General features: G+C 37.8%; 2 protein-coding genes across 3 annotated transcripts; both read right to left on the bottom strand.

The window, feature by feature from the left end:
- Window positions 1–1,249: 1,249 nt before the first annotated feature.
- LOC140156412 (uncharacterized) lies at window positions 1,250–7,710 on the bottom strand. Its single transcript, XM_072179363.1, has 2 exons — window positions 7,610–7,710; window positions 1,250–2,230 (listed from the first exon to the last, which is right to left on the bottom strand). The coding sequence occupies exon 2, from the start codon at window positions 2,222–2,224 to the stop codon at window positions 1,373–1,375; it is 852 nt and encodes a 283-aa protein (XP_072035464.1). The 5' UTR covers window positions 2,225–2,230; window positions 7,610–7,710; the 3' UTR covers window positions 1,250–1,372.
- Window positions 7,711–9,251: 1,541 nt separating this feature from the next.
- LOC140157430 (uncharacterized) lies at window positions 9,252–18,336 on the bottom strand. Of its 2 annotated transcripts, none has more exons than XM_072180629.1 (2): window positions 18,179–18,336; window positions 9,252–10,772 (listed from the first exon to the last, which is right to left on the bottom strand). In XM_072180629.1, the coding sequence occupies exon 2, from the start codon at window positions 10,765–10,767 to the stop codon at window positions 9,913–9,915; it is 855 nt and encodes a 284-aa protein (XP_072036730.1). In that variant the 5' UTR covers window positions 10,768–10,772; window positions 18,179–18,336; the 3' UTR covers window positions 9,252–9,912. The 2 variants fall into 2 exon arrangements, with proteins under 2 accessions (XP_072036730.1, XP_072036731.1); XM_072180630.1 differs by having other exon boundaries at window positions 18,184–18,336.
- Window positions 18,337–24,951: the final 6,615 nt, after the last annotated feature.

Here is a 24,951-nt window from a genome sequence, read left to right as displayed (position 1 = left end):
AATATTGATTTTTGGGATCGCATTTATTGCTCGCGCCGGTAGGCGCGAGCTATTAGTGTTTACTTCTGAATCGAACGTGGGAACATGGGGAAAGCCTGAATATAGTAAATTACATTTACCTTCATTTAAATATTTATACACGTACGTCAAAACAAATATTCAAACGATGATAATGTGTAATATAATAAACGTGAAATTTTAGTATTTTCAGAGTTTTTGTATATTTTAGACGTTCTATGACTTTTGTTTGCTGTGTAGAGGCTGAATTGCACGTCATCGATATAGAATAATAATAATAGTAATAGTCATGGGCAAATTGATTGGGGTGTTTGATAAAATTCCCTTTAAAGGTAAAGCTTCCTGGAAAGCTTAAGCAACATAATACGTCACTAACTTTGTCCGATCGGGCTCAATCTTGGTGGGTGGAATCCTTGATACGAGGGGATTACATGCCCGAAATAAAATCGAGGTCAACCAAGGTCAAAGGTCATTACAGAGGGGTCAAATTTCAAACTTTGTCCGATCGGGCTCAAATTTGGTGGGTGGAATCCATGATACGAGGGGAATACATGCCCGAAATAAAATTGAGGTCAAGCGAGGTCAAAGGTCATTACGGAGAGGTCAAATTTCAAACTTTGTCCGATCGGGCTCAAACTTGGTGGGTGGAATCCTTGATACGAGGGGATTACATGCCCGAAATAAAATCGAGGTCAACCAAGGTCAAAGGTCATTACGGAGGGTCAAATTTCAAACTTTGTCCGATCGGGCTCAAACTTGGTGGGTGGAATCCTTGATACGAGGGAAATATATGCCCGAGATACAATTGAGGTCAACCGTGGTCAAAGGTCATTATGGAGGGGTCAAATTTCAAACTTTGTCCGATCAGGCCCAAACTGGGTAGGTGGAATCCTTGATACGAGGGGAATACATGCCCGAAATAAAATTGAGGTCAACCGAGGTCAAAGGTCATCACAGAGGGTTCAAATTTCAAACTTTGTCCGATCGGGCTCAAATACAATAAAACAAACCTGGGGTCGTACACCTAACAGTATTAAAGTTATAAGAAAAATCTTAAAATTTGGGTCCCTATTTTCAAGGTTACCTATTTCTCCAATGCTTAAGCAATGAAATATATGTCACTTATACGTTGAACACGGATCGATTGGCGCGAGGTTCATATTGGTGCGTATGCACCAAATGTATATCTTGTGTTCATATATATTACGCATACTAACGAACGTACTTGATATTCATTTACTGATTTGACTGTCACGTGTTAATAAATTTATCGCGTTCATGATAATTGACCAAAATCATGTGTTAGCATAACGAGCGCCATAGCCAACGTAATAATAACCATCAGCGTTACCATCTAGTCTTCATAAACTAAATAACCAGAGAACTGACACTTCTCTGTGGAGCAGTCAAACCCACCATGACTGAATTCGATCCAAACTTGATTGCCGACATCCAATTGAACCATAGTAGAGCTGCACATTGGTAAACTACCTGTTTCAGAGCGCGTATAAGCAATAATATTGCCATCCTTCTTCAACATGACATGTGGGGTTTGCGAAGATGCATAAAGTCCATACAGGCTGAAAGTGAAGAAGTATGTACCCTGTATCTGACACGTGAACCGACTTGAAGACAAATCAAAATGTCCACCAATATTGACGCGGGCTTCATCGAAGATAAATGCTGCGTTGTCCCTCGATGCTGTATGTGATCCTGTTTTCTGTACACTGAAAGCAGACCTTCTCAGTCCTGCAGGCTCTCCTTTGCTTCCACGATATCCTTTATCCCCTTCCATGCCAACCTCTCCACGTAATCCAATAGGACCAACTTTCCCGGGAAGGCCTCTTAATCCAGGCTCTCCGCGTTCTCCAGATGGGCCTTCAGGTCCAGGTACCCCTTCTATACCAATTCCGACTTCTCCTTTGTCTCCCTTGAAGCCAGGATCTCCCTTCAAACCGTCTCTTCCGTTAATTCCATCTCTTCCAGGAATGCCGTCTCTTCCTGGAGATCCGTTGTTGCCTGGTATGCCCGCAGACCCTGGTATACCAGCAGAACCGGGAATACCACTTTGTCCAGGTTGGCCTTGACAACAGGAATTGCAGGTTTGGACGGTCGGGTTAGTACCAGATTGAGCATCTGAATGAAGTACTTGCGTAGTCAACAGCAATAGTGAAGTCAGGAAATGTAGAAGATATCTGAAGCCCATTGTTATCTGTAATAGAAAAACAAAGAAATGTAAAGCTAATAATAACTTAATTGAATCATTTTTATAATATAATCCTCATGTGTGACTCTTGCCTAATTTGCTTAAATGGTGCCTTCGTGACTCCCTAGCCCTGCGGATTTTGAATCTACATAGCCCTGGTTGTTTACGGCCATGAGATATGTGCATGAAGTTGCTTATAACCCAAATACCTTTTTTTCGCATACTATTCTACACCTTTTTTTGTAATTGACCACTTTGCTGGCTCTACTTCAATTTTGCCGGAGTTAGCTAAGCGGAAAACTGAAAGATGTAAATTATATACTTTCAAGTTAATTTGCCATGTAGCTATAAGGACTATCTAGCTGAGACTTGGTGGATAGGACAGTCACTATCAAATACACTGGCCCGTAATTTCACAGGTAGGGATCGGGGCCCGGGATCGAGGTTAAAGCCTTAATGTATGATCTTTTTAAATTTTTAGATTTTTCTTTATTTTCTTCCAAAATGATAATATGCAATCATTATGAAAGTTCCCAATACATTTGGACGCGAAAAACATTGGGAATTTGCGAAGAAACAACATCATTAACTTCACCTCTATCACTCGAAATATCTCGCACTATTTGGATTAGGACGGCGAGTGCGGCCTCCGAGTTAGTCTCCTACGCAGCCAGTGTGGTTACGCTCCCTCCACATATGGAGGGAGCGCAACCAAACTTGCTCCGTAGGAGACTACGATTTGAGATCGACATAATTATTATCATCATCTAAAAATTATGATAATATATCGGACCAACAGAAAATCACCCCGTTCTACTAAAAATAGGGCGAATTTGACAGTTTGCTCATAGATTTAAGTTGGAACATGTGTAAGTATTACAAATATGCCAAAAAAACATAAAGGTATATTCTGAAGAAAAAAAAAAGATCGTACATTAAGGCTTCATTCAATCATGCCAGAAGTATAAAATATCGGACAATTCTCCTTATACCTGCACCAATGGAAGTCCGCCCCCCCTCCGAGGGGGCACATCAAAAAAATTTGGTGGGTATGCTCCCCCGGAATTTTGAGGTGGTGTGTATTTGGGAGATGACGGCGTACCGGTAAAGGGGGTCTTTTGGAGCTGCTAACAAGTAAAATTGGGACTTTTGGAGCTACGAACAGTCAAAATCAAGGGTCTTTCTTGCCTTTTTGGTCGAAAATCGCCTGAACAAGAAATGTCTTTAAAAAAGACAATGCCTCCAAGATACCAGTGGGCACCTTTTGTTATTAGTTAAGGAGACATTTATAATGCTAGCTTTAAGGTAACGCTATTGGATATAGATTTTTGTCTGATTGAAATATGTGAGTCCATTCTCTCCTGATTACAAGACTGAAAATTTTATTTTAATCGGATATTCGGATACCAAAATATATGGCCTGTCAAAATGGCGCGAAACCAAGAAGTTGGCAACAAATTTCTTTTATTTTTGTTATGCAATGTTGTCAGGTAGGCCTTATTTTCTAATTATATATGCAAGCATTGTACAAAGTAAAATGTTCAGATCGGCTACAAAATAAGATATAAAACCCATGGATGCCTTTTTCCATGCAAATTTCCATTTGCATAATTAATTAGGGTCCTAATCAACTTTTCTAATAAGTGGCCCTAATTAATTATGCAAATTGAAATTTGCCAAAACGCAACCGTAATTTTGTAGTACAGTGTGTGTTCTACCCATGTACCATGCCTCAGTACTATAGCTCTTTTAATTGTATCTGAAATCTTTACTTTGCATAATATTCATGCATGTAATTAGAAAATCATCTGGCAACTGGACTTGTCAAAAATATAGAAAAGAAAAAAGAAAGTTGTTGCCAATTTTTTGTTTTGGTTTCGCGCCATTTTGACAGGCCATATCTCAAGAACCGAATGTAATCTACAGGGCATATAAAGCTTTAACATATTATTTAAATAGAAAGAAAATCTAAATTTGTGCATTAGCCAATAGGGCCACGGTCACCTAAAGCCATCTTGCAATCTTTCAGATAATTCTGATATATGAAATAAGACCTTCAAACTTTCAGATATGAAGAGTTCCAGATGCAGGCAGCCGTTTCTGTTTTTTAAATATATGCCCAAGTTGTATCAAGAGTCATTTCTCGTGGATTTTTTGACTGAAAATTACGATTGTAACGTTTCAGAGTAACAAATTTTCGAATCAGATTTTTTTATGCTTGTTTATTATATTTTGTATTCAGGACTAAAATAATATTAATATTATTATATTTAGGGGGGTCTTTTTTATAGGCCATTACTCTTTTGTATGTGTAATTGAATAAAAAATCAAAAACATTATTGTTTTGTTTTGTTTCCTTCATTTGTGCTTTGTCTTGCATCGAAAGGGCCAATATCAACACCTTGTTTGTAAGAAGTATTGTGTGGGGAAAGATGATTCTTGCATTTTATTTTTATTTTTATCTTAACAAACAAAAAGCAAATTTCTCAGTCAAAGTCTTGAAACGGTCATGGGTATGCATGCAAAAATATTGCAACAGTACTCAGTAGAACATATAAAACTGATACATGACCAACCACGCATGGGAATTGGGGAAGCAAATACTTTAAAACGAATTATTCCGAATTATACCAACGCAATAAAATTGCAATACTTTAGTAGGGCCTACATGTATTTGAACAGCAATGAAGCCGGCCATAGCGCGGCTAGGCGTATCATACCATACATTGCAGTTCAAATGCATCATGATCATGATTGTGGCCTAGTCGAGCCTAGCATGCATGCCAGTCGGTCTGCTGACTCGCCGCGGCACAAAAATACCTCAATTTTGCACAAAACAATCCATGATGTCAAATTATCACATCCAAAGTGTCGCCATGAACGTCAGCTTCAACTTCTCCAGCCAAAGTTTTTGCATTGATAATCAGGTTTCATGTAATCATGAAATTAAACCTTGTTTGATGTGTATTCCCATTGCCACAGCATAACGGTTTTCCAACTTGTCTTCTACGATAAAGCCAATGAAAGCTGCTGATGAGGGCTGAGGCTACAACCTATAATTAAAGACCGAATTAAAAAAAAGACTAGTTTGCGTCTGACGTCATGACAAAGGCGCGCCGTGATTGGTTGCTGACCTGCGCAGTATGGCATTTTTGGTCTGGTTTACAGGACGGCATACGCAAGCTAATCTTTTTTAATTCGGTCTTCAATTATACAACATATGAGTTTGAAAATATTCTAATGCATAATTCATTAACTTGATAGACCCACGCCATTGGCGCTACGTGCTAGGTGTTTCTAGAATCCCTATAGAATAAGATTAATTTTAATGCTAATTTATTGCACATGCTGAGGAAGCGTGATTACCTTTTTGAACATTCGGAAATGGCGATAGGCGAATTTATGTATGGCGCAGAGAGGTGGGGGATATATATTGGGCTCTCAATATTGGGCGGAAATTAGAGTACTTGTCAGAATATAAATTTGTACAATCGGCCTACATGCCGCGCAATGTGCGGTATTTTAGGTGTCAATTTCAAAGCAAACTACCTCCTGCGGAGGCAGAAAAAAACCCAGAAATATGAGGAATGAGCAATTTGTGTGTCTTTTAGAGCTGAAATTTCAAAATCAAGGGTCTTTCGGAGCTCTATTTTGGTCAAATACAGGGGTCTTTCGGAGCTGCGAAATCCAAAAAGGATCATAATTTTGATCTGTGATTGAACGAGGGTGGCACTTCCCTGATTGAACGTATACAAAGGAGCTGTGTAACACTGGCGTAGCCAGTGGTGGTGGATTGAGGGAGGGCGGTGTGACCCGCACTCATCTTGGACCCCGGTCTTATGGCCGTGCCGATTTCGTGTGTATCGGTTACGTAGGGGAGGGGAACTACCATATGTTGCCCAGATTTGCGATGTTTTTCATCCCTATCACCAGTTTACGTTAAAAATTACTAAATATTTTGGAGCTTTCACCTCTCCGGGCAAAATAAAATTGGGGTCAACAATTCATAATTTCAGTAGGCTAAAAATAGAAGTGCCCCTGCCCCGCCCCTCCCGTTCCAAAAACCTGCAGCCACATCTGTGCAGTAAATATATTATGCCCCGGGGAGGATAAAATGAGAAGGGCAAAAAAGGAGGGGCCAGCCGAGAGGAGGGACAACAATTTGTGTTTGGAAATTCAAAGTTGGGGGGGGGGGAGTAACGGAGATTTTGGCACATATAATGCGGTATGTTTTCAATATTACGCTGTAAAAAGATTTAGAAAACCAGTACAAAAATCTTCAATAATGTAGATGGTCTCTCATATAGAGACCATCTACATTAAAGGCCCATTCAGTGATTTGCTCATCCGGACGATCGTAAAAATCATCAAAATTCAGATTTTGGTACCTTTGTAATTGGCATAGATGTGCTAACATAGCCTGCTAGTGGTTCGGTCGAAAGCCGTGTATTTTAGACAAAATAAAGCATTTGCATGATTCTGGACTTTTGATACTGACAGTACAAAAGTCCAACTCGAGATCGAAAGAAGCTCACTCTCCACGTACCGTACCAACACGCGTTGCGTATTGTTTCTACTACTTATTACATCAGTAGCTACTATTTTAAACAAAATACACAATTTTAACTGTTTTTCATATTTGAATCGACCGTTAGTTTGCCTCTGTGATCTTTAATTGCTTATTTTGTTTTCCTACAAAATTGTAGCTTAAAAGCGTCTGTTTTAAATCAATTTAGACTCTACTTCCCCGTGTTAGAAACACTGGACTAGGAAGTTTTCCAGTCGATTGGTGGCGCACTGTACGAAAATCTCGATTTTCTCAGAGTTGAAGTAGAAAACCTTTCTAAAACTTCTGTTTTTGACTAATTTGTCGATGTATTCAGGGAAAAGTGGTTTAATGAAATTCTGTAGACTTATTCTTTATTTCTAAGCAACTCTGACAAATTTCCATTTTTTTAAATGTTCCTGTGAAATCACTGAAAGGGCCTTTAATAGAGACTATCTAGGCCTACAATAATATTGTACTTTGAAAAACTGTGGGTTCCCTAAAATTGATCGTGGGATAAATCAGGGAGTGGGCAAAGATTTTCGCTCATCAGGACAGGGAGAAGCACTTTTGGTAACACCGGAGGGCAAGCAATTTTTGGGACGCATCTTCGGAAATATTACCCCGGGCTTATAAGCAGGCCTATAGCACAGCCCCTATAATGGGGAGTTACAGAAGAATCGAGACATACCCAGCTGTATTTATAATATTACATCATATGATATGCAACTCTAAACATAATAAGGGTAGAATGAAAACAACTATATCGGTCAAAAACCTATAGTACAGCAATGTAAATTGGGCATAGGTATTAAGAAATTTTCTGGGCATAAACATACCTGTTTAGTCGTGGTTCCTTGACGCCAGTCGATCAAAAACTTCTTTAAGAAACTGGTATTGCAACTGGAAATGACGGTGCTACTCTCTGTGTGTGCTAAATAGTCTTAGAAAGTTGCCTTTGGGGAATAGTGATTTGATATTAAATGCCAAGATTCCGTACGTGAAGAGTCAATGGGGTCATGTTAAAATACTCGTTATATCATGATAAGCACTAAATAAGTATATGTTGCTAACTATTAAAGGGACCTTTCAATATTTACGTCAGGGGCCACTGACGGCCTGTGGCCTACATACGGTGTTTTCCCGTTGTGACAGACTCAGCCGTCAACCCAGTGGACACGTCAGGAAAATGACGCCACTACAACGTATAATGTATAATGGCTGTAGGCCTATATGAAAGTTGTTTAACGTCATTGAATCAACGTTGTAATAGGCCATAATTTTATGACCCTTTACAAATTTTGGTTGGTGTCAACGTTGTATGGTCGTAAAATTGTTATTACAAATTTGAACCACCCAATTTACATCAAAACTTTTTCATATACAACCATCCTACATGCGACCATACTTCAACGCTCCGACGTTGTATTTACGTAATTTTTCCTGGCATTTTAGCGTATTCCGCAGTTCCGCGGTGGCTAGAAATGTCCGCAACGTCTTGCGATACAGAAGACGTATATCAAGCGAGCAAAGCCCATCAAAGCTAATCATCTAAGTGGAGAGAACTGACGGTCACAGCGAAAAACTGATAGTAGTTGGTTAACGAAAAACAGGGAGTGTGGAGCAACGACGAAACGGTTGCAAAAACGTCGGACGATATGATCATTAAAGTCAAAATATGTTACGTCTTACGGAAGCTTCCCGTTGAGCCAAACGCAGTGGCTAAATTTCAAATGCGTCCATAACGTAAACAAATCCCCGAACAAAACTGATAACTTGAGTGGAGAGAACGGACGACTGAAAATCGAAGCGCAACAACAGAACGCAGCGGCAAAATACCCGCAAAAAACGTCGGACTATATTTTGGCGTTTAAGGCTGAGATATAGTCCGACGTTTTTGCGGGAGTCGCAGTATTCAACTGACATCTGACACAAAGGCAAAACGCCCGCAAAAGCATCAGACTATACATGTATTATTTTAGTGGCCTATTGCAGGCAATTGTCCATTGCGATGGAACGTCGAGTTTTCCGTTCTCCTGAGTGACTTTTGGTTAACGACTTTGATTTTCCGCTCAAAATATTAGGTTTGGTCAGGCTTTGTTATCCTTCTCGACGTTTTCTGAAGTGGAAGAGACTGCAGAGTCGAACAGAACCTTGAACAAAGTTGATCAGTGGAGTGGATAGAATATAAGGTGGGAGATTACAATTGAAAATCGCAACGAAAAACCGCAAATGTCTGACGTAATAGAAAAACGGCCGCCAAAACGTCGGAGTATGACCAGGTGGTCCATTTTAATAAACATTACGGAGCTTCGTAAGTCTCGGAATCGTTCCTAACTTATGACAAATCGTAAGTTCCATTTCCCTAAACATACTTTCAAGGGATTTACTACCCTTCGTAAAGTTACGTCTAGTATTGGGTAAAAGTTTAGTGATATGGACCCCTGATCTTTAAGGTGTAATGTAATATAATTGAAGAGGTTGCGATTTTCACTATACATTTATTTAATATAAATGCGGTATGACAGATTGCTTTTTATTGGAACCCAAAAAGTTTATTTCCATCTTTAATTCCTTTCTGACACCTTTCAGCAATTTTGCTTTCATTGTCTTCATCAGAATGCACTGTCGAATTATATTCATGGCTTTATAATCTTCATGGTTAAGGGATCGGTCACCCACCTTTGCACAGTATTTAATGTGAGCACATTAGACACACCAAATTGTATTCTAAATACAAGGAATATCAAATAATTGGTTTTTTAAATAATTTTTTTTAATTCTCGTATTCAGAATGCAATTTGGTGTGTCTGATGTGCTCGCAGGACCCACACAAAATGAGGTGCAAAGGTTGGTGACCGAACTCTTAACATATTTCCTATCACATTTTCCAATTTGTAGCAGATTACTCAAAACAAACACTTTAAAGTTTATTTCCAATTAACAGAAGAAGAAAAATGCAGATACAGATTGCATTTTTGAAATAGAAAGTTATGCGCAATTACATTTCGCACTATCGTAATTTTTAATCGATATCGATAATTGACGCTGACTGTTACTTTTTACCAAATGTATCGTGTTCAAAAAAATTGACTGTAATCATGATTAATATGGTCAAGATAGTCCAGCGTCTAGTTACCATCTAGTCTTCATAAACTAAATAACCTGAGAACTGACACTTCCCCGAGGAGCAGGCAAACCCACCATTCTTGAATTCAATCCACACTTGATTGCCGACATCCAAGTGAACCATGGTAGAGCTTGACATTGGCAAACTATTTGTTTCCGAGCGTGTATAAGCAATGATATTTCCATCCTTCTTCAACATGACATGTGGCGTCTGCGATGATTGGATTCCATAAAGGCTGAAAGCAAAAAAGTAAGTGCCTGGTATCTGACACGTGAAGCGACTTGATGACAAATCAAAGTGTCCACCAATATTGACGCGGGCTTCATCAAAGTTCAATGCTGCGTCACTGGTTGATGACTGCGATCCGGTTTTCTGTGCACTGAAAGCGGACCTTCTAAGTCTTCCAGACTCTCCTTTGCTTCCATGATCTCCTTTATCTCCTTTCATGCCTACCTCTCCACGTAATCCAATAGGACCAACCTTCCCGGGAAGGCCTCTTAATCCAGGCTCTCCGTGTTCTCCAGATGGGCCTTCAGGTCCAGGCATTCCTTCTATACCTATTCCAACATCTCCTTTGTCACCCTTGAAGCCGAGATCTCCCTTCATTCCTTCTCTTCCGTTCATTCCATCTCGTCCAGGAAAGCCATTTCGTCCAGGAGATCCATTGTTGCCATTGGATCCTGGTATTCCTGCAGACCCTGGTATGCCAGCAGAACCAGGCAAACCGTTGAGGCCAGGTGGACCTTGGCAACAGGAGTTGCAACTTTGGACGTCTGGATCAGATCTAGATTGACTATCTGAATGACGTACTTGTGTGGCCAATACCAATAGTGTCGTCATTAAAGGTTTGACGAATGTGAATTCCATTGTTTCTGCAATATAAGTAGAATAGAAACATGCTACTTCAGTTATGATTATCTTTTATATGTTTGTCCTCTAGGGAACGACCCATAAGATATATGACGTCATATTTGATGGAAGGGAGGTCGTCTGCTATGGAACGATACTAGTCTGTATAAAACAGGAAGTTCGTTAAAATTGCATGGATCTGAAAACTAGGGCATAAACAAGAAACATGCTCGACATTTGTAACCCCTCCCTCCAATGAATCTTCAACGTTGGATGCTCAATCCAAAATACCTAGAACCGCACCGCTCGAGAAATAAACATTCATCTCAATAGCGAGATTTAAACGCAGGTAACAAGGAGTGTCGAAGGTCAAACCCAAATTCTGTAGACTTATTTTTCTCGGGTGGTGCGTTTCTCGAGGTTGAGCCGTTTTCGGAGTGAGCTAACAGCGTTGAAGATTTATAGTTATCGGGCCGGTCAGAGGGGGGAAGGCCAGGTTGCACGGATGATAAATTAGAAGGGGCTAGCCTACGAAGTAGGCTAAAGCCCTATTTACATGGGGACTTTACCCTTGCCTACATAATAACCATAAATTTGATTTTGATGGATGACTTGCCCTGGGGATGCAATTTACATGGGGACATTTGTTTCCAGCAATATGATCTGAATCAACTATATCTGGGGCTAGCAAGAAATTTCCAATAAAGTCCTCATGTAAACTGTGCTTTATACACAGTTTACATGAGGACTCTATTGCTGGAAATTTATTTCCAGCAAGGGAAAGTCCTCGTGTATATTGGTAATTTTGCCAGGCAATACTACTGGACCTCTGACCTTTCATAGTTTCCTCAAAATAGAACTGGGGCTATTTTTTCAAGACAGTCTCCAGAGAGTTTCTCTGGAATGTTGATGGCTTTTGCACACTTTTGTTATGTATTTACCTGGTTATGGTTTTATAGGTCACATGGGGTGCTCCAGATATAGATTATTCAGATCATATTGCTGGAAACAAATATCCCCATGTAAATTGCATGGGCAGGGCAAGTCATCCATCAAAATACAATTTATGGTTATTATGTAGGCAAGCGTAATTCATAGGAATCCATTAATCTTCTGGGTTGTTACCTCAGTGGTTACTGCAACATTTGCAGATAGTATTACTTGTTATCAATTTGGATTAATATTCTACAATTTGGCATGTTTAGGAAAGTCACTAGAAAAGTTAGAGTAATTAGAATGAAGTAAAACTAATCATAAAGCAATCTAAGTTTTCTCTAACAAATGTAAACCGTACCTATTTGCACCGTGCCGACTTTCGCCATTTTGACCTTCTTATGGCCAAAGATTGTGACCTCTCTATAGATAAAGGATTTGGCAGACTCGTCCGTTCGGAAAAGAACTAATGGAAACGTCTGAGAATATTTATGATATTTTTTTAATCTGTTTTATAATTAGGTTAATTATTTTCTGTTCTAGCTTCGATAACACCTCTGTCACTTTTGAAGAGGTGTTAGAGTGATTTATTGAGAGCGGGTACCCTGTTAAATTCTTAGCATATCACGGTTGTTTGATGTATATAGAATTGACTTCATTATTAAGAAGATGCAAACTATAGATGGCGCTATTTATCATAAATCATATTTTTTAATTTGCAAGGGGTAGGTAATCAATACTGCCATTTAAACAGGTGGAATAGGTGAAACAAGCAACAAAGAAATTTTGTAAACATATCCCAGCAAACACAAAACGTTTTCGACATCATTCGCAAAGGGTTATAAAAGGTTGTAAGAAAACGTTTAAATGTCGGGTTATATAAAGGTATATTAATGTTCTGCGTGCTAGCCATGCGCTTCAATGGAAAAGTTCAAGTTTTGAAATATTTTCTCAAAATATCAAGAGCTATCTTAAGAACTACTGAATCAATACTAGGCTTGTTTGTACTCATTTTAATGCATTTTTCATGCTGATTCCAAATATGGTCATGAAAATTAACATTTCTGAAATTTTTGAATTTGACAAAAAAAATTGAAACTTGTCGTCTGCAGTCGACACCCGCGTGAAGAGAGTTAAGGGTATAAAACGTTTTCATAACATTAAAAAACATTTATTGATAATATATTGCCCAGTAAACACAAAATGTTTTACAGAAAACGTTTAAATGTCGGGTTATATAAAGGGTATAAAAACGTTTTAATAACATTCCAAAATCATTTTGGAAAACTTGATACAAAACATTCTAAAGAGAATGTTATTTTGGGGTTGAAAAAATATTTTTGCGAAAAATGTTTTGAAAATAACATCTTAAGAACATTTCTGTGTTTGCTGGGTGCAAATATTTTAACATTATGTTATTTAAGTGTTGACAAAAGATTTAAAAAAAAATGTTTAAAAAAATGTTTAAAATAACATTTTACAAACATTTTAAAAATATTGTTGTTGCGTGTTTTCATACAAAACGTTTTAAAAGGTTTTCATGACCTTTATATAACCCGACATTTTAATGTTATTAAAACGTTTTTACCTAAACCAAAAGTCAAAATATAACTTATTTAAAACGTTTTTAAAACGTTTTTGTGTTTGCAGGATTTCATCAAAAAATAAAAGGAATTATTTTTATTAAAAGCCTGAAAGAGTAATTTCTACTTTCTAAATAGCGCCACCAATCTTGTCATAAATAGATACATTTTATGAAAGTGAATAATGTTGTAAATAAGGGGAAATTAAACTTGAAAATGACTCAAAAGCATCTGTATACATTAGTATTGACCCCTTTAAGCTATTTAAGCCTAAAAATTGGGTTGTACATGATGTTTTGTTTAAAAAACGAATAAATGATCACATCAAACAACCGTGATATCAAGGATGGAAGACCTCGATAACATCTTGACGACTTTTATCCTCTTCCCTACTTGATATTAATACATCGGCCTTCCTCAATGCACCAATGAATAAAGTAAGAAAAAGTGAAGGAGTCGAACCTGCATTTTTACAGGACGGGGTGCCCCTCTCTCTTTCGCTAGCGATTAGGGCAGACTCCACCGTGAATTGTTGCTATGGGTGGGGGTCGCCACACCTCCTCCATAGCGAATATGTTACCTTCCCAGTATTTAAGAATGCCGATACCTATATATACACCTGGGTGGAGAGGAGTAATCAAGGTAAAGTGCAATACTCAAGGGTACAATACGGTGGCGTCGTCGGGGCTCGAACCCGCAACTTCCGATTATGAGTCGGAGCCCGAACACAGCATGCAGCATTGAATTTAAACTGCTCATCAGCTTTGCATGTTTGAGACAAACAATTATCTAAATTCAACATGTATAATAAAGTATAACAGCTCAAGAGCTGATGAACTAGAAATCCTATAGGTGTTGCTTAAATGATTATTTGGAACATAGAGCGCTCAAAATGTTCCGGATGTCATGCGATAAAAGTGTTTGTACTTTGTAGTTCATAATGGAAAGGCTAACACGCATAACTGTTTGAGATATGAGAAAGGTGAAATTATTAATTGTATGATATCAAAGTGATAATAATGAAAGCATTTTTTTTAAAAAGCCAGAATCATCATCAATTAAAAAAAAAAAAAATGTTAAAACATTCTTTCCTCATCTTATTGATTTACAGAAACCAGTGAAGTTTTTCACTATGAAAAATTACAAACTGGGTTTGACATTAAGGCCTAAATAGGCCTATAAATAGCACGTGATATTAAAAGAAAGACAGCTGTATAAGAACATGAAGAACGGAGACAAAAATTCTCCATTGCCCATTTTGTGGGTTTGAATTGAAGTCTTTAAAGACACTTCATGTGCGTGGTTGTTTGATTATTCCGTGAAAGCAAGTCGGAATATAATTTTGTAGGCTTATAGGCCTACATGTATGAAAATTGATGTTGGCTTTAACACAAAAATTATTGCTTGATTGAATGAAAACGATTGAAGATGTAACCAACTTGTGAAATGGGTTGTGGCCTATATGATTGTTATGATGAACTTAAAAAGCCTGCAGGTATTGCTGAACAAACGGCCGAAATGTTCTTTATGTCATGCAGTATGTTCATCATGCAGTACAGTTTTGATTTAAGAAAGTTCTGAACTTGCTGGTCGAGTTTTAAGAGAACTTTTAATAGAAATCTAATGGATAATGCAAGTTTGGTCTGTCTAGTCATTCAAGCGAGGAGATGCGAATTTTTAAATCGAAAAGTTGAAGCCAAATCAAGATATTTAATAACCTACAAACATAACCAAAACGCACAAGAGGTTTTGAAGTTTTCTATGAAGTTTATAGAAAAAGGCACCAAAAGCTGTCTACATGCGAATTTACGCATTTTCAGTAATGTCAACCCGGAAGCGAACAGCTCCTGTACCGCGAAATTTGGCGATTCAGAGCGAGTTTGCAACATTGATGACCACAGCTGCATGTCGCCGGAAAAACAACAACTTGTGATGAAGAATTTGACGAAAATGTCGACGCAAAAGTGCGGGCATCGAGGCTACAAGACCCTGAATGACTGGTGAATGCTGACGCTATACGGTTTCTGCGACGTGAATTGGATTATGAACATTTGCTAAATCTTTGTACATGGACATCATTGGAGACCCAAAATGGATGCATTGATCATTGACATTTGCCATTGGATTTGGAACTGATTTCTTTTACGTTTTCGACCATGCGACGTTTGTTAAATGCTTTTTGAGTCTTTTTAAAGACTAGGGCATAAAGGCTAAGCATCAAGATCGTCATGAAGATTATAGGACTTTTATAAACTGCATGACTGTGAATATTTTATAACTTGTATTATTGTAGGGTAAGTGTAACTCGCTCCCTTTTCTGACAAATGTTACAAATTGTATATTGATTGTTTTGGCACTTTTGGCAATTTCCCCTTAGGCCCGGCTGTTGTTGTAATGTTCCCTTGTCTCCAAAAATTGTGATCGATTCATCTAGGCCCTAGCATTCTAGGCCTAGTGGTTTTCTGGTTTTCTTTGGTTTTATCAAAATTTGTAAACAACAGCTAGCGAGTTATATTTACCCAAACTTAGGCACCGCTGACATGACAGAACTCAACGTTAGGCCTTTAGGTTGAGTTTAGGCGTAATTTTAAGATCTATTTAATTGAAATGAAAGCAAAATTACCAAATGTGTAGGCACCCAAATTTAGGCCCATTTTTCATGAACTGTTTTCGGCACTTTGTTGTTTTTACATGTACAAAAATTGAAATGCATTGACAGTAAACAATTTTGTCTATCTTGAGTAGATGCAAATTTGCGGGGCTTTGTGCCACCGCTATTTTTGATTAATGAAATTTTATATCTTGGCCACTGTGTGAGCTACCAAAATTATTGCTTCATAATGTAAATATTTGTTTCGGTGGAAAAATTTTCAATGCTTCTTTACTGTCGCCAAAATTATATGCATTATTTTTAAAATCATTTATTGTACAAGATTTGTGTACAAATCTTTTTTTTATAGGTGGGGAGAGTGAAATGCCCTGAGCCTACGGGTGTCTCCCTATCTTTTTCAGGCTTTATCTTTTTACTTGTATATTTAAGCTTACTTCAAATGATAACTTGGGCGATGTAAAAATGCGTCGCCTTTGACTGACGAACGGACATTGACCTGGAGAGTTTGTTGACCGATCGACTCGCGCATGATCATGACGTGATTGCTTCAGTATGCACAGGGCGCACATCCTGAATTGGCGTTTTCTGGCTATTTTATCTTAATGATAACCAAATTATTCCTTGTTTTATACTTAATTAATGCTAATTGCGATGTTAATTATCCCCATACTTCCCTTCTGCATGGTTGCTAATGTGTCTCTCTTTTTGGTACGCTTATTGCGGCGAAAGGTAGACGCATTTATGCACGGCCTGGTAGACGGAAAGTTGCGTCGCCCTCTCGTGGCGACGTTCCTGATTGGCTGTACTGTTGTTGAGGAGGGCAGGCTTTACTTTTTGGCGCCTGGCGTACGTGCTTCAGCAACAGTCTGTCATCACTTTTGTTTCGGAGCTTGTCATTTGAACACGTACTTTTCTTTCTGTGCATCACTGTACGACTTACCATTATTTTAGTGACATGCAGTGGCGGCGCCACGGGGGGGCATGGGGGGGCAAATGCCCCCCCAGTCAGAACTCTTGCCCCCCCTGTTGCCCCCCCAGAAAAAACCCAAAATTACGAAAATTTCCACTTTTTACGGTAATTTTGCGCAAACTTTGTTGATTTTGCCCCCCTGAAATTCACTTTGCCCCCCTAATGCCCCCCCGAAAAAATTTCCTGGCGCCGCCACTGGTGACATGACAATTCATAATAGCGGTTTTTGTCACATAGGTTTCATATATTGTGAATAAATTGTCTTTCTTTGTGATACCGTATTTGATTTGTCTTTTGCTCCACTTTATGTTGTTATTCGTGTTAAACCGGAATCCGTACCAATACCCCGTTGAGGAAAAATCATTACAACAGTCTGTCATCAGCAAACAAATAAACGCAGACGTAAACGGAACATTACATGGTTCAATCCGCCGTACAGCGATACCGTTTCTACCAATGTTGGAAAGAAGTTTCTCAGCCTACTAGATAAATGTTTCCCTCCAGATCACCAGCTCAACAAGATTCTAAATAGAAACACCGTAAAGATAAGTTATAGTTGCATGCCCAACATGCAGCAACTTATATCAGGACACAACAAATATGTGATGCAATCTGCGAAAACATCTTTGGCTTCGACACAAAACACCACTAATTGCAACTGCAAAAACAAATTGTGCCCTCTTGATGGAAATTGCCTGATATCGGGAGTAATATATCAAGCGACGGTTACAAGGGCAGACAACCGCAAGGAAGAGACATATGTTGGACTTACAGAAGGCCCATTTAAAACAAGATTCAATGTCCATAACAGTACCTTCAAAATGTAAATCAAAGATACGCCACCGCTCTGAGCAACTACATCTGGAACCTTAATGATAAGAAAGTATCATATTCCATCAAATGGAGAATTATTGCTCGAAGTAAATCGTACTCTACCAGCAGCAAAAAATGCAATCTATGCATTACTGAGAAATACTTTATTATAACTAAACCACAAATGTCAACCTTGAACCACAGAAACGAACTAGCAAGTGGCTGCAGGCATAAAAAAAACATTTACTGTGTAACTATAAATAAGTCGCTCTTTTAGCATGTTTAGCAATAAGTAGGCCCAGACATGGATACGCACTTAAGACGCGTATTGTGTTGCGCAACTTTAAGATACGCGGTTGCGTTAATTCCTCTTGCGCGCGCATCAAAACTCAAGACATATTCTTTGTCATTTTACACATTGCAACTGACGAGTGTGGATGGGTGAAACCATCCATACGAAACAAATTTGTATTACGATGTGGTAATTTCACTAATAATAATATATAATAAAGTACTTACTTTACCTGTCTTTAATAGTCGTGGTTTACGTAAATGTGTCGATCAGGAAGTTCTTCAAGAAATTGTTGGGTGACTGCAAATAGTAATATTATTGTACTAAGTATATTTCGCCTGTTGATACCTCTAAAGTGCTGAATAAAATGCCAACAGCGACTTGAAGGTTGCCAAGATTTTGTACGTGAAGGGTAATAGGGGTCAGATTATACGAAGTACTCTCAAACAACAGTAATGTTTAAAACTTGGCATTGATTCAGCGTAGGGTATAAAGGTCAGGGATGTTACTTCATGAAGAAAAGTAGGTTGCTATCAGGCCGTGAATGGCATGATCGAGCCGGCAACTTGTGAAACCGCCCGGCTGTATGGCATTTTCCATATACTCGGTTAGTTTTGTGTGGGGTTCATTATCGAACCCCAACGGTTTTAGCCTGTATTTATATTATTTATTAACATAGGCCTATTTGTTTGTGATATTTCAAGCGTTTTCAAAATTTCAAAATAATCCCATTCAATTACACGGTTGACGATGAAAATTTACTGAATTTAGAGGATGCACCGCGACCACCACCTGCTTACTATACTAACTTACTTATTATTTCCCAGTGGGTACGCAACCTTAGAAGTTACAGGCATGTGCCTACCGGCTTCAAGAAATAGGGACATCGCATATAAAGGTTGTTTGAAAAAGGTCCATTGGTCATAGAAAATTTCCACAACAAAAAACTTGCAAAATTCTATTTTTTTCAAATTTTCCAAATGTATACGTATTTATACGTATTTGGTGCAGTTGTACGCATAGGTCGTAGGTCTTACATGCTTTAGGGTGTTCAAGATTTAATATGTCTTATTCATTTAGATTTATCAAGACAGGCTATAATTGAAGACCACATTATAAAGACTAGCTTGCGTCTAACGTCAGGGCAAAAGCGCGGCCTGATTGGTTGCTGACCTGCGTAGTACGGTACGACACTTTTGTGCTAGTTGACAGGACGTCATACGCAAACTAGTCTCTTTAATTCGGTATTCAATTATAAACAGATTCATGGCACATGAGTAATTCCTTGCCATCTGATTTATGTGATTAATAGTAAGAACAGACTTATAGGAAGAACAAAAGAAAACTAGAGCGGTTCTCGGCTTTCGCGGTTCTCGGCATTCGCGGTTCTCGGTAGTGTGGGTTGGTCCGTATGTGACGTTTCTGTTCAGAACCTTGTGTGACCCTTCCCCCCCCCCCAGAAAAAAATCATCCGCCACCACTGGTTATAACAAGGGCCTTGTAAATGCAACTGGTGAGACAGAGCCTCGAATGACGTTTGTGTTTTCAGTCTGATTTCAGTTCCCTAACAGGTACAAAGTTTACGCATTATCATTAGGCCTACCAAGTATTGTATGTCCTATAATCTCTTATGTATGACATGGATCTTTACCATGATTGTGCAAGCCAAAAAATATCATTTCAATACCCCAAACATGCGTTAAAAAAGACCATGTTTTACACATGCAACCTCAAGTTTAGACATATAATTTAATTTTCCCTAAACCCTCATGCACGGGAAAAATCATGCCGCCACCATTGGTTATGACAAGGGCCTTTTAGGGTGCACACCAGTAAATAACCCCCACTGACTTTCTGTACAGACAGGGGCCGGGAAAACAACTCAGTTCTTCAAAACTTCCCCTTTCTGCAAGCAGAAGGTCTGCGATGACGACATCCATTCCATTGTAAAAATTAATATATGGATTTCAGGATTTTTTTTCCAGAAATATTGTAAAAAGTTCAACCTATAACCCATACAGCTAACGCCACCTCACAAACAGCTTGGTGTTTCTGAAATGTAACACATTTTGAAAGTCGTCATAAAAAGTCGGATCCTGCAAAATTTACACAGACAATCTAATTTACAGGCCTAAATGATGATTAAATATGAATCAGGGCCTAATAGTTGCCTTTTAAGCCTTTTCTAATGTATTACATTAAGTCATATTGCACATTTCCTCGTTTCAAATACTGTTTTTTTCCCTTCCAGGGTGTAGCTAGACTTCTCCGTACTCCACTTGCCAATTGTGCTTCTGGCTATTGCATTTAAGCTTTTAACTCTGATTATTATTTGTGCACAATTGATAAATTTTCACATCTAATCTTTTCAGTCACCGTACGCCCTCTGTTTGTTAGCTTCCCAAGTGGACTACTGACTTTGGATTGCGGATAACTTTTTAACACGGGATTCTATGGAGAGTTAGGCCAATTTCTGGCCTAACTAAAATTGGTCATGATGTAATGCATCTTTAAATGAATCTGGCTTGTGATTGGTCCCCAGATATCGTTATTGATTGAACAAATTCATCAGGATCGGTAGAGTAAACTAGTAAACCAGAGTTCGTAGTATCTGATCCAAGAAAATGCACTTACTGTGTACGTTTCAACAACCACTGTTGTCTTTGTCAACACTTGATGAGGAGTGACTGCAATCTACTGACAACCAACGCTAGAGGGATATGTAAAATCAGGCTGTTTTTGGCGATTTTAGCCATTAAGCCCCCCCCCCCCACCGCATAAATCTGAAAGCCCCTCTGAGCCCCCCTCCTGGAGACGCTTTTGCAAAATCAATGGAGAGAAACTATACTACCTTGTTTCTTAATAAAATGTAATGGGGTACATCAGGCAACTATGAGAGCCAAAAAGGCCTCAAATTGAGCAAAGAAAGACATCAATTTTCACGTGCATTTCAACCAAGACGCTTCATTAGTGGTGTTCGCCCTTAATGTCATATTATCATGACCGTTTTATTTTGTTTTATGTTAAGGGCTGGGGTATGAACGTTTGGACAGTATTTATTGTGGGACATTAGAGCACATCAGACATATCGAATTGCATTCTGAATACTAAGAATGTCCTGATATCAAATAATTTTGATTTTTTGAAATTCGCAATGTAATACACATTTTATGACAAATCATTAAAATTGATATTTTTGATATATAACAGTCCTCGAAGTAAATTTTTATAAATTTAATGATACATTCTTTAAGTATTATGTAGCTGGGAGGAAAGGCCGACGATCAATTGAAAATTTTGACCTTTCGTATTGAAGATATGGATTTTTCCCCCCAAAAAAAAATAGGTCTTTTGGGGAAATAAAATCCATATCTTCAATATGAAAGGTCAAAATTTTCAATTGATCGTCGGCTTTTCCTCCCAGCGACATACACTTTAAGAATATGTCATTAGATTTATAAAATTTACTTCGAGGACTGTTATATATCAAAATTTGAAAAATATCAAATTTTAATAATTTGTCATAAAATTTACATTATATCGTGAATTTCAAAAAATGAAAATTATTTGATATGAGAAAGACATTCTTCGTATTCAGAATGCAATTCGATATGTCTGATGTGCTCTCATTTCCCACAAAAAATACTGTCGAAACGCTCAAAACGCTCATTCCAGATCCCTTAAGTATATGTCATATTACATGTTTCACATTTGTACGATTTTAAATAATTCTTTATCATGTTTATAGGACATGCTCTGTTATATTTTTATATCCTCTTTTCATTCTTGAAAAGATAGATCATGCTTTTATTTCACCCATTGGGTATTTCTTTATTAATTTGTGTTTATATGGCGATTTCAAGTGGGATAATAACTCCTGGATGACGTAAGCATAATGTTGATAGATTTAAATATCATTATAAATAGGCACTTAATAATAATGATATTGAAATAAATTGATAAATAGATAAATTAATAGATAAATAAATAAAAGATATATAAGCCTAGATAAATAATAAATAAATGATAAACTAGGAGTAAATTGCAAACATTAAATATCTTGAGCATTTAATAAGTTTTTGCGACAAATATTTTGCCCCTTCTTGTACGTTTTATCATTATTTTATCTTTTACTAATTTTTTTGGGACATGCTCGCTTATTTATTTTTTATGTGTTCCTCTTATCATTTGTGAAGTATTTCTTTATTTTTGTTTTAGTACAAGTGATCACTGAGTATGTTTAACTGTGGAAATATCGGTAGATATAAGGTGTTTTTTATTTCACCCTTGAGAGTATTATTTATAAGTGTATCAACATACATTTCACATGTCATGATTTTTCATTGTTTTATTTTAAAGCAATTCTTTATTGGGGTGCATGCTCTCATATATTAGGTGGTTTTTTTCATGTTCCTCTTGTCATTCTTGATAGATGGCAGTTTATTTATGTCGCGTGTTAAGTATTTTTTTAATTTTTGGTCGAAGTGTATAATTATCATCACATGCTGTACGCTGTTTATTTATTTCGCCCTCATTTTCTTTACTTTTGTTTTTAGATCTTTAGTTCTTTATTTTTGTTTCTGTGAATATCATCCGAAAAGTAGGCCTTCTGCACATTATGATTTTTCCTTGCTTTATTTAACTCTTTACTGGGGTGCATGCTCTCTGCTGGTTTTTTTCATGTTCCTCTTATCATTATTGACAAGATAGCACCTCCTGTACGCTGTTTATTTATTTCGCCCTAAATTATTTCTTTACTTTTGTTTTTAGATTTTGAAGTTGATATCATGATATCACACGCTATGTTTTATACCAACCGCATTTGTCTGGTTAAAGACAGTTCTTGTTTTAAATCCTGAATACAATGTCAACATTCAGTTCGTTCACCTCACAATGCGGTGCGATGTTATATAACTGTATATATTGCAGGGTTGCCAAACCCGCGATGTAATAGGCCTAGGTCAATAGGATGAGTTTTGAAGATTTTCCTCGCGACAATTTCCTGTCCTATAGACACCAATTGATGGTTAAGAAAAATATTGCATGACTTCTCAACATTGGCTTACGCGACTTCTGGTAGTTTTTTATCTCATAGAAACCAACGGTTGATAAAAAAAATATTGGGCGACTTTTCAATGATTTGACCCGCGGTTTGCCCTCATTTGTTTGGCAACCGTGGTCTGTGTTAATGAATATATTTCGGTAAGAAAATAATTATCATAGACCATGTAGACAGAACGGACAATAGTCATAGGCGCTCTCCTCCATTTTGAGAAATATACTTTTACACACACACTACATTTATAATTAAAATGATCAGCCTTAAAGTTTTACCTTTTAGTGGGTTAAGCCAAACCTAAGTGGATGAAATATAAATCAACACTTCTGGCACTGATTGGTTTCCGTAGTTGTTATATGGAATACGAGCTGTCTGTAGCTACAAAATTGTCTGCAAATCGGCTTTTGCCGGGCATCTCTTTTTCGGTGTTTTTCTCATTAAATTAGGGTCCCGTTCAAATAAAAAATAAACTGGTGTCTAGATGTAATCACAGTTAACACACCAGGAAAATTATAGAATATACAACAACCTAGTTACACCTGTAGACTGCGAACAAACATGCACCTGGCCAGACCTGGCCGTAAAACAAAGTGTTCTCCCTACGGATACCCTTAAGGGTCACACAAAGAATGAGGCCATTTATTGTTAAAATATCTGTTAATGATTTCGTATGATATTAATGTCAGGTCAAAGTCCTAAAACCAAACATTGTAACGCAGATATATCCCGACTTAGGAATTGCATCGGCGTTATCAGTGTCTTGCTGTGAATGGGCCTTTAAGCATGTGCTCGAGTGCTCAGCCATTAACGTTCTCTTCTTGTGATGTGCCCTGAGTAATTTAATTTGATTATCTTTGTTTACAATTAAAATCTATGTCATGACACATTTTAGGGATTCCCCTCTCAGCAAATTGAATGGATAGCTGGGACTTCCCCTTTTCAGTGTGTTGCACAATTGGAAAGTCCCTTGAGATTGTAAAGTGAAAATGATGTAATGGAATTCCCCTAAAATAAGGAAGTGATATAATGAGAAAGGTTAATGTTATAATTGGGAATTTCCAAGATCACATTTGGCTATTAATATTTGGGATTTCCCCCTGCTTGGTATATAAGAAAATGTAAACACAATCATACACAGTTTATAGTGTTGATCTGGGCTAGCTAACTAATATGCTTACAATCCAATTCCTTCAAAGAAAGGAAATTGCGAACCAGAATTAGTTTAAGTAGTCAATGCACTACGACCTGCCAGTGTTGTCGGAGAAGATCTAGAATACGTCAAAGAACGTACTTCATACAAGAAAGGAATATAAATTCTTCTGTCGACTCGCTGAAGTCTGGTTCATGCATAGATTATCCTAATATGATGATCTATGGTTTTTGATACAACACAGCTGTCAAAATAAGTGGGGACAACTGCATGGCAGTCCTGCTTCCTGAAGATATTGAGTGAAAGGTGAAAATAGCACCAAGTTTGGAGAAAGCAGCGCAAGGAGATAACGGTTTGGAGAAAGCAACGCCATTTGTGTGTGAGGATTTCATACGCGAGGATATTTATAAACGCAAGTGTTCACTGGACTTCGCTGATTTTCGCAGGACAAGTGAATAAGGATATATTACATCAGTCGTCCAGAACATTGCAAGAACTTTATGATCACCAAGAAGAAGAATGCTGGCTAAGTACTAAATAGTTAAAGAGTGATTATATTTGATTATTGTGTATGTACATTTTCTACAATTTCTTTGATTTGCTCTATATTTAAAATGTAATCGTAAAGAGAAAAACACTTTTTTTATGCGTGGTGTAGGTCGTCTTTATAACGTATCGTTTCCTTCATGTAGGTACGCATCATTATCAAGTTGAGCCATCAGAGCGTCTAATGCTTGCCTCTTCTGTAACAAAAACAGAGGGAGAATGTAATATAACTTGTTCCACAAAAA

The sequence above is a fragment of the Amphiura filiformis genome, chromosome 7 (genome assembly GCF_039555335.1).
Source record: "Amphiura filiformis chromosome 7, Afil_fr2py, whole genome shotgun sequence".
NCBI classification, from domain to species: domain Eukaryota; kingdom Metazoa; phylum Echinodermata; class Ophiuroidea; order Amphilepidida; family Amphiuridae; genus Amphiura; species Amphiura filiformis.
The sequence above is the reverse complement of the archived record's forward strand: the minus strand, read 5'-3'. Positions and strand labels throughout refer to the sequence as shown.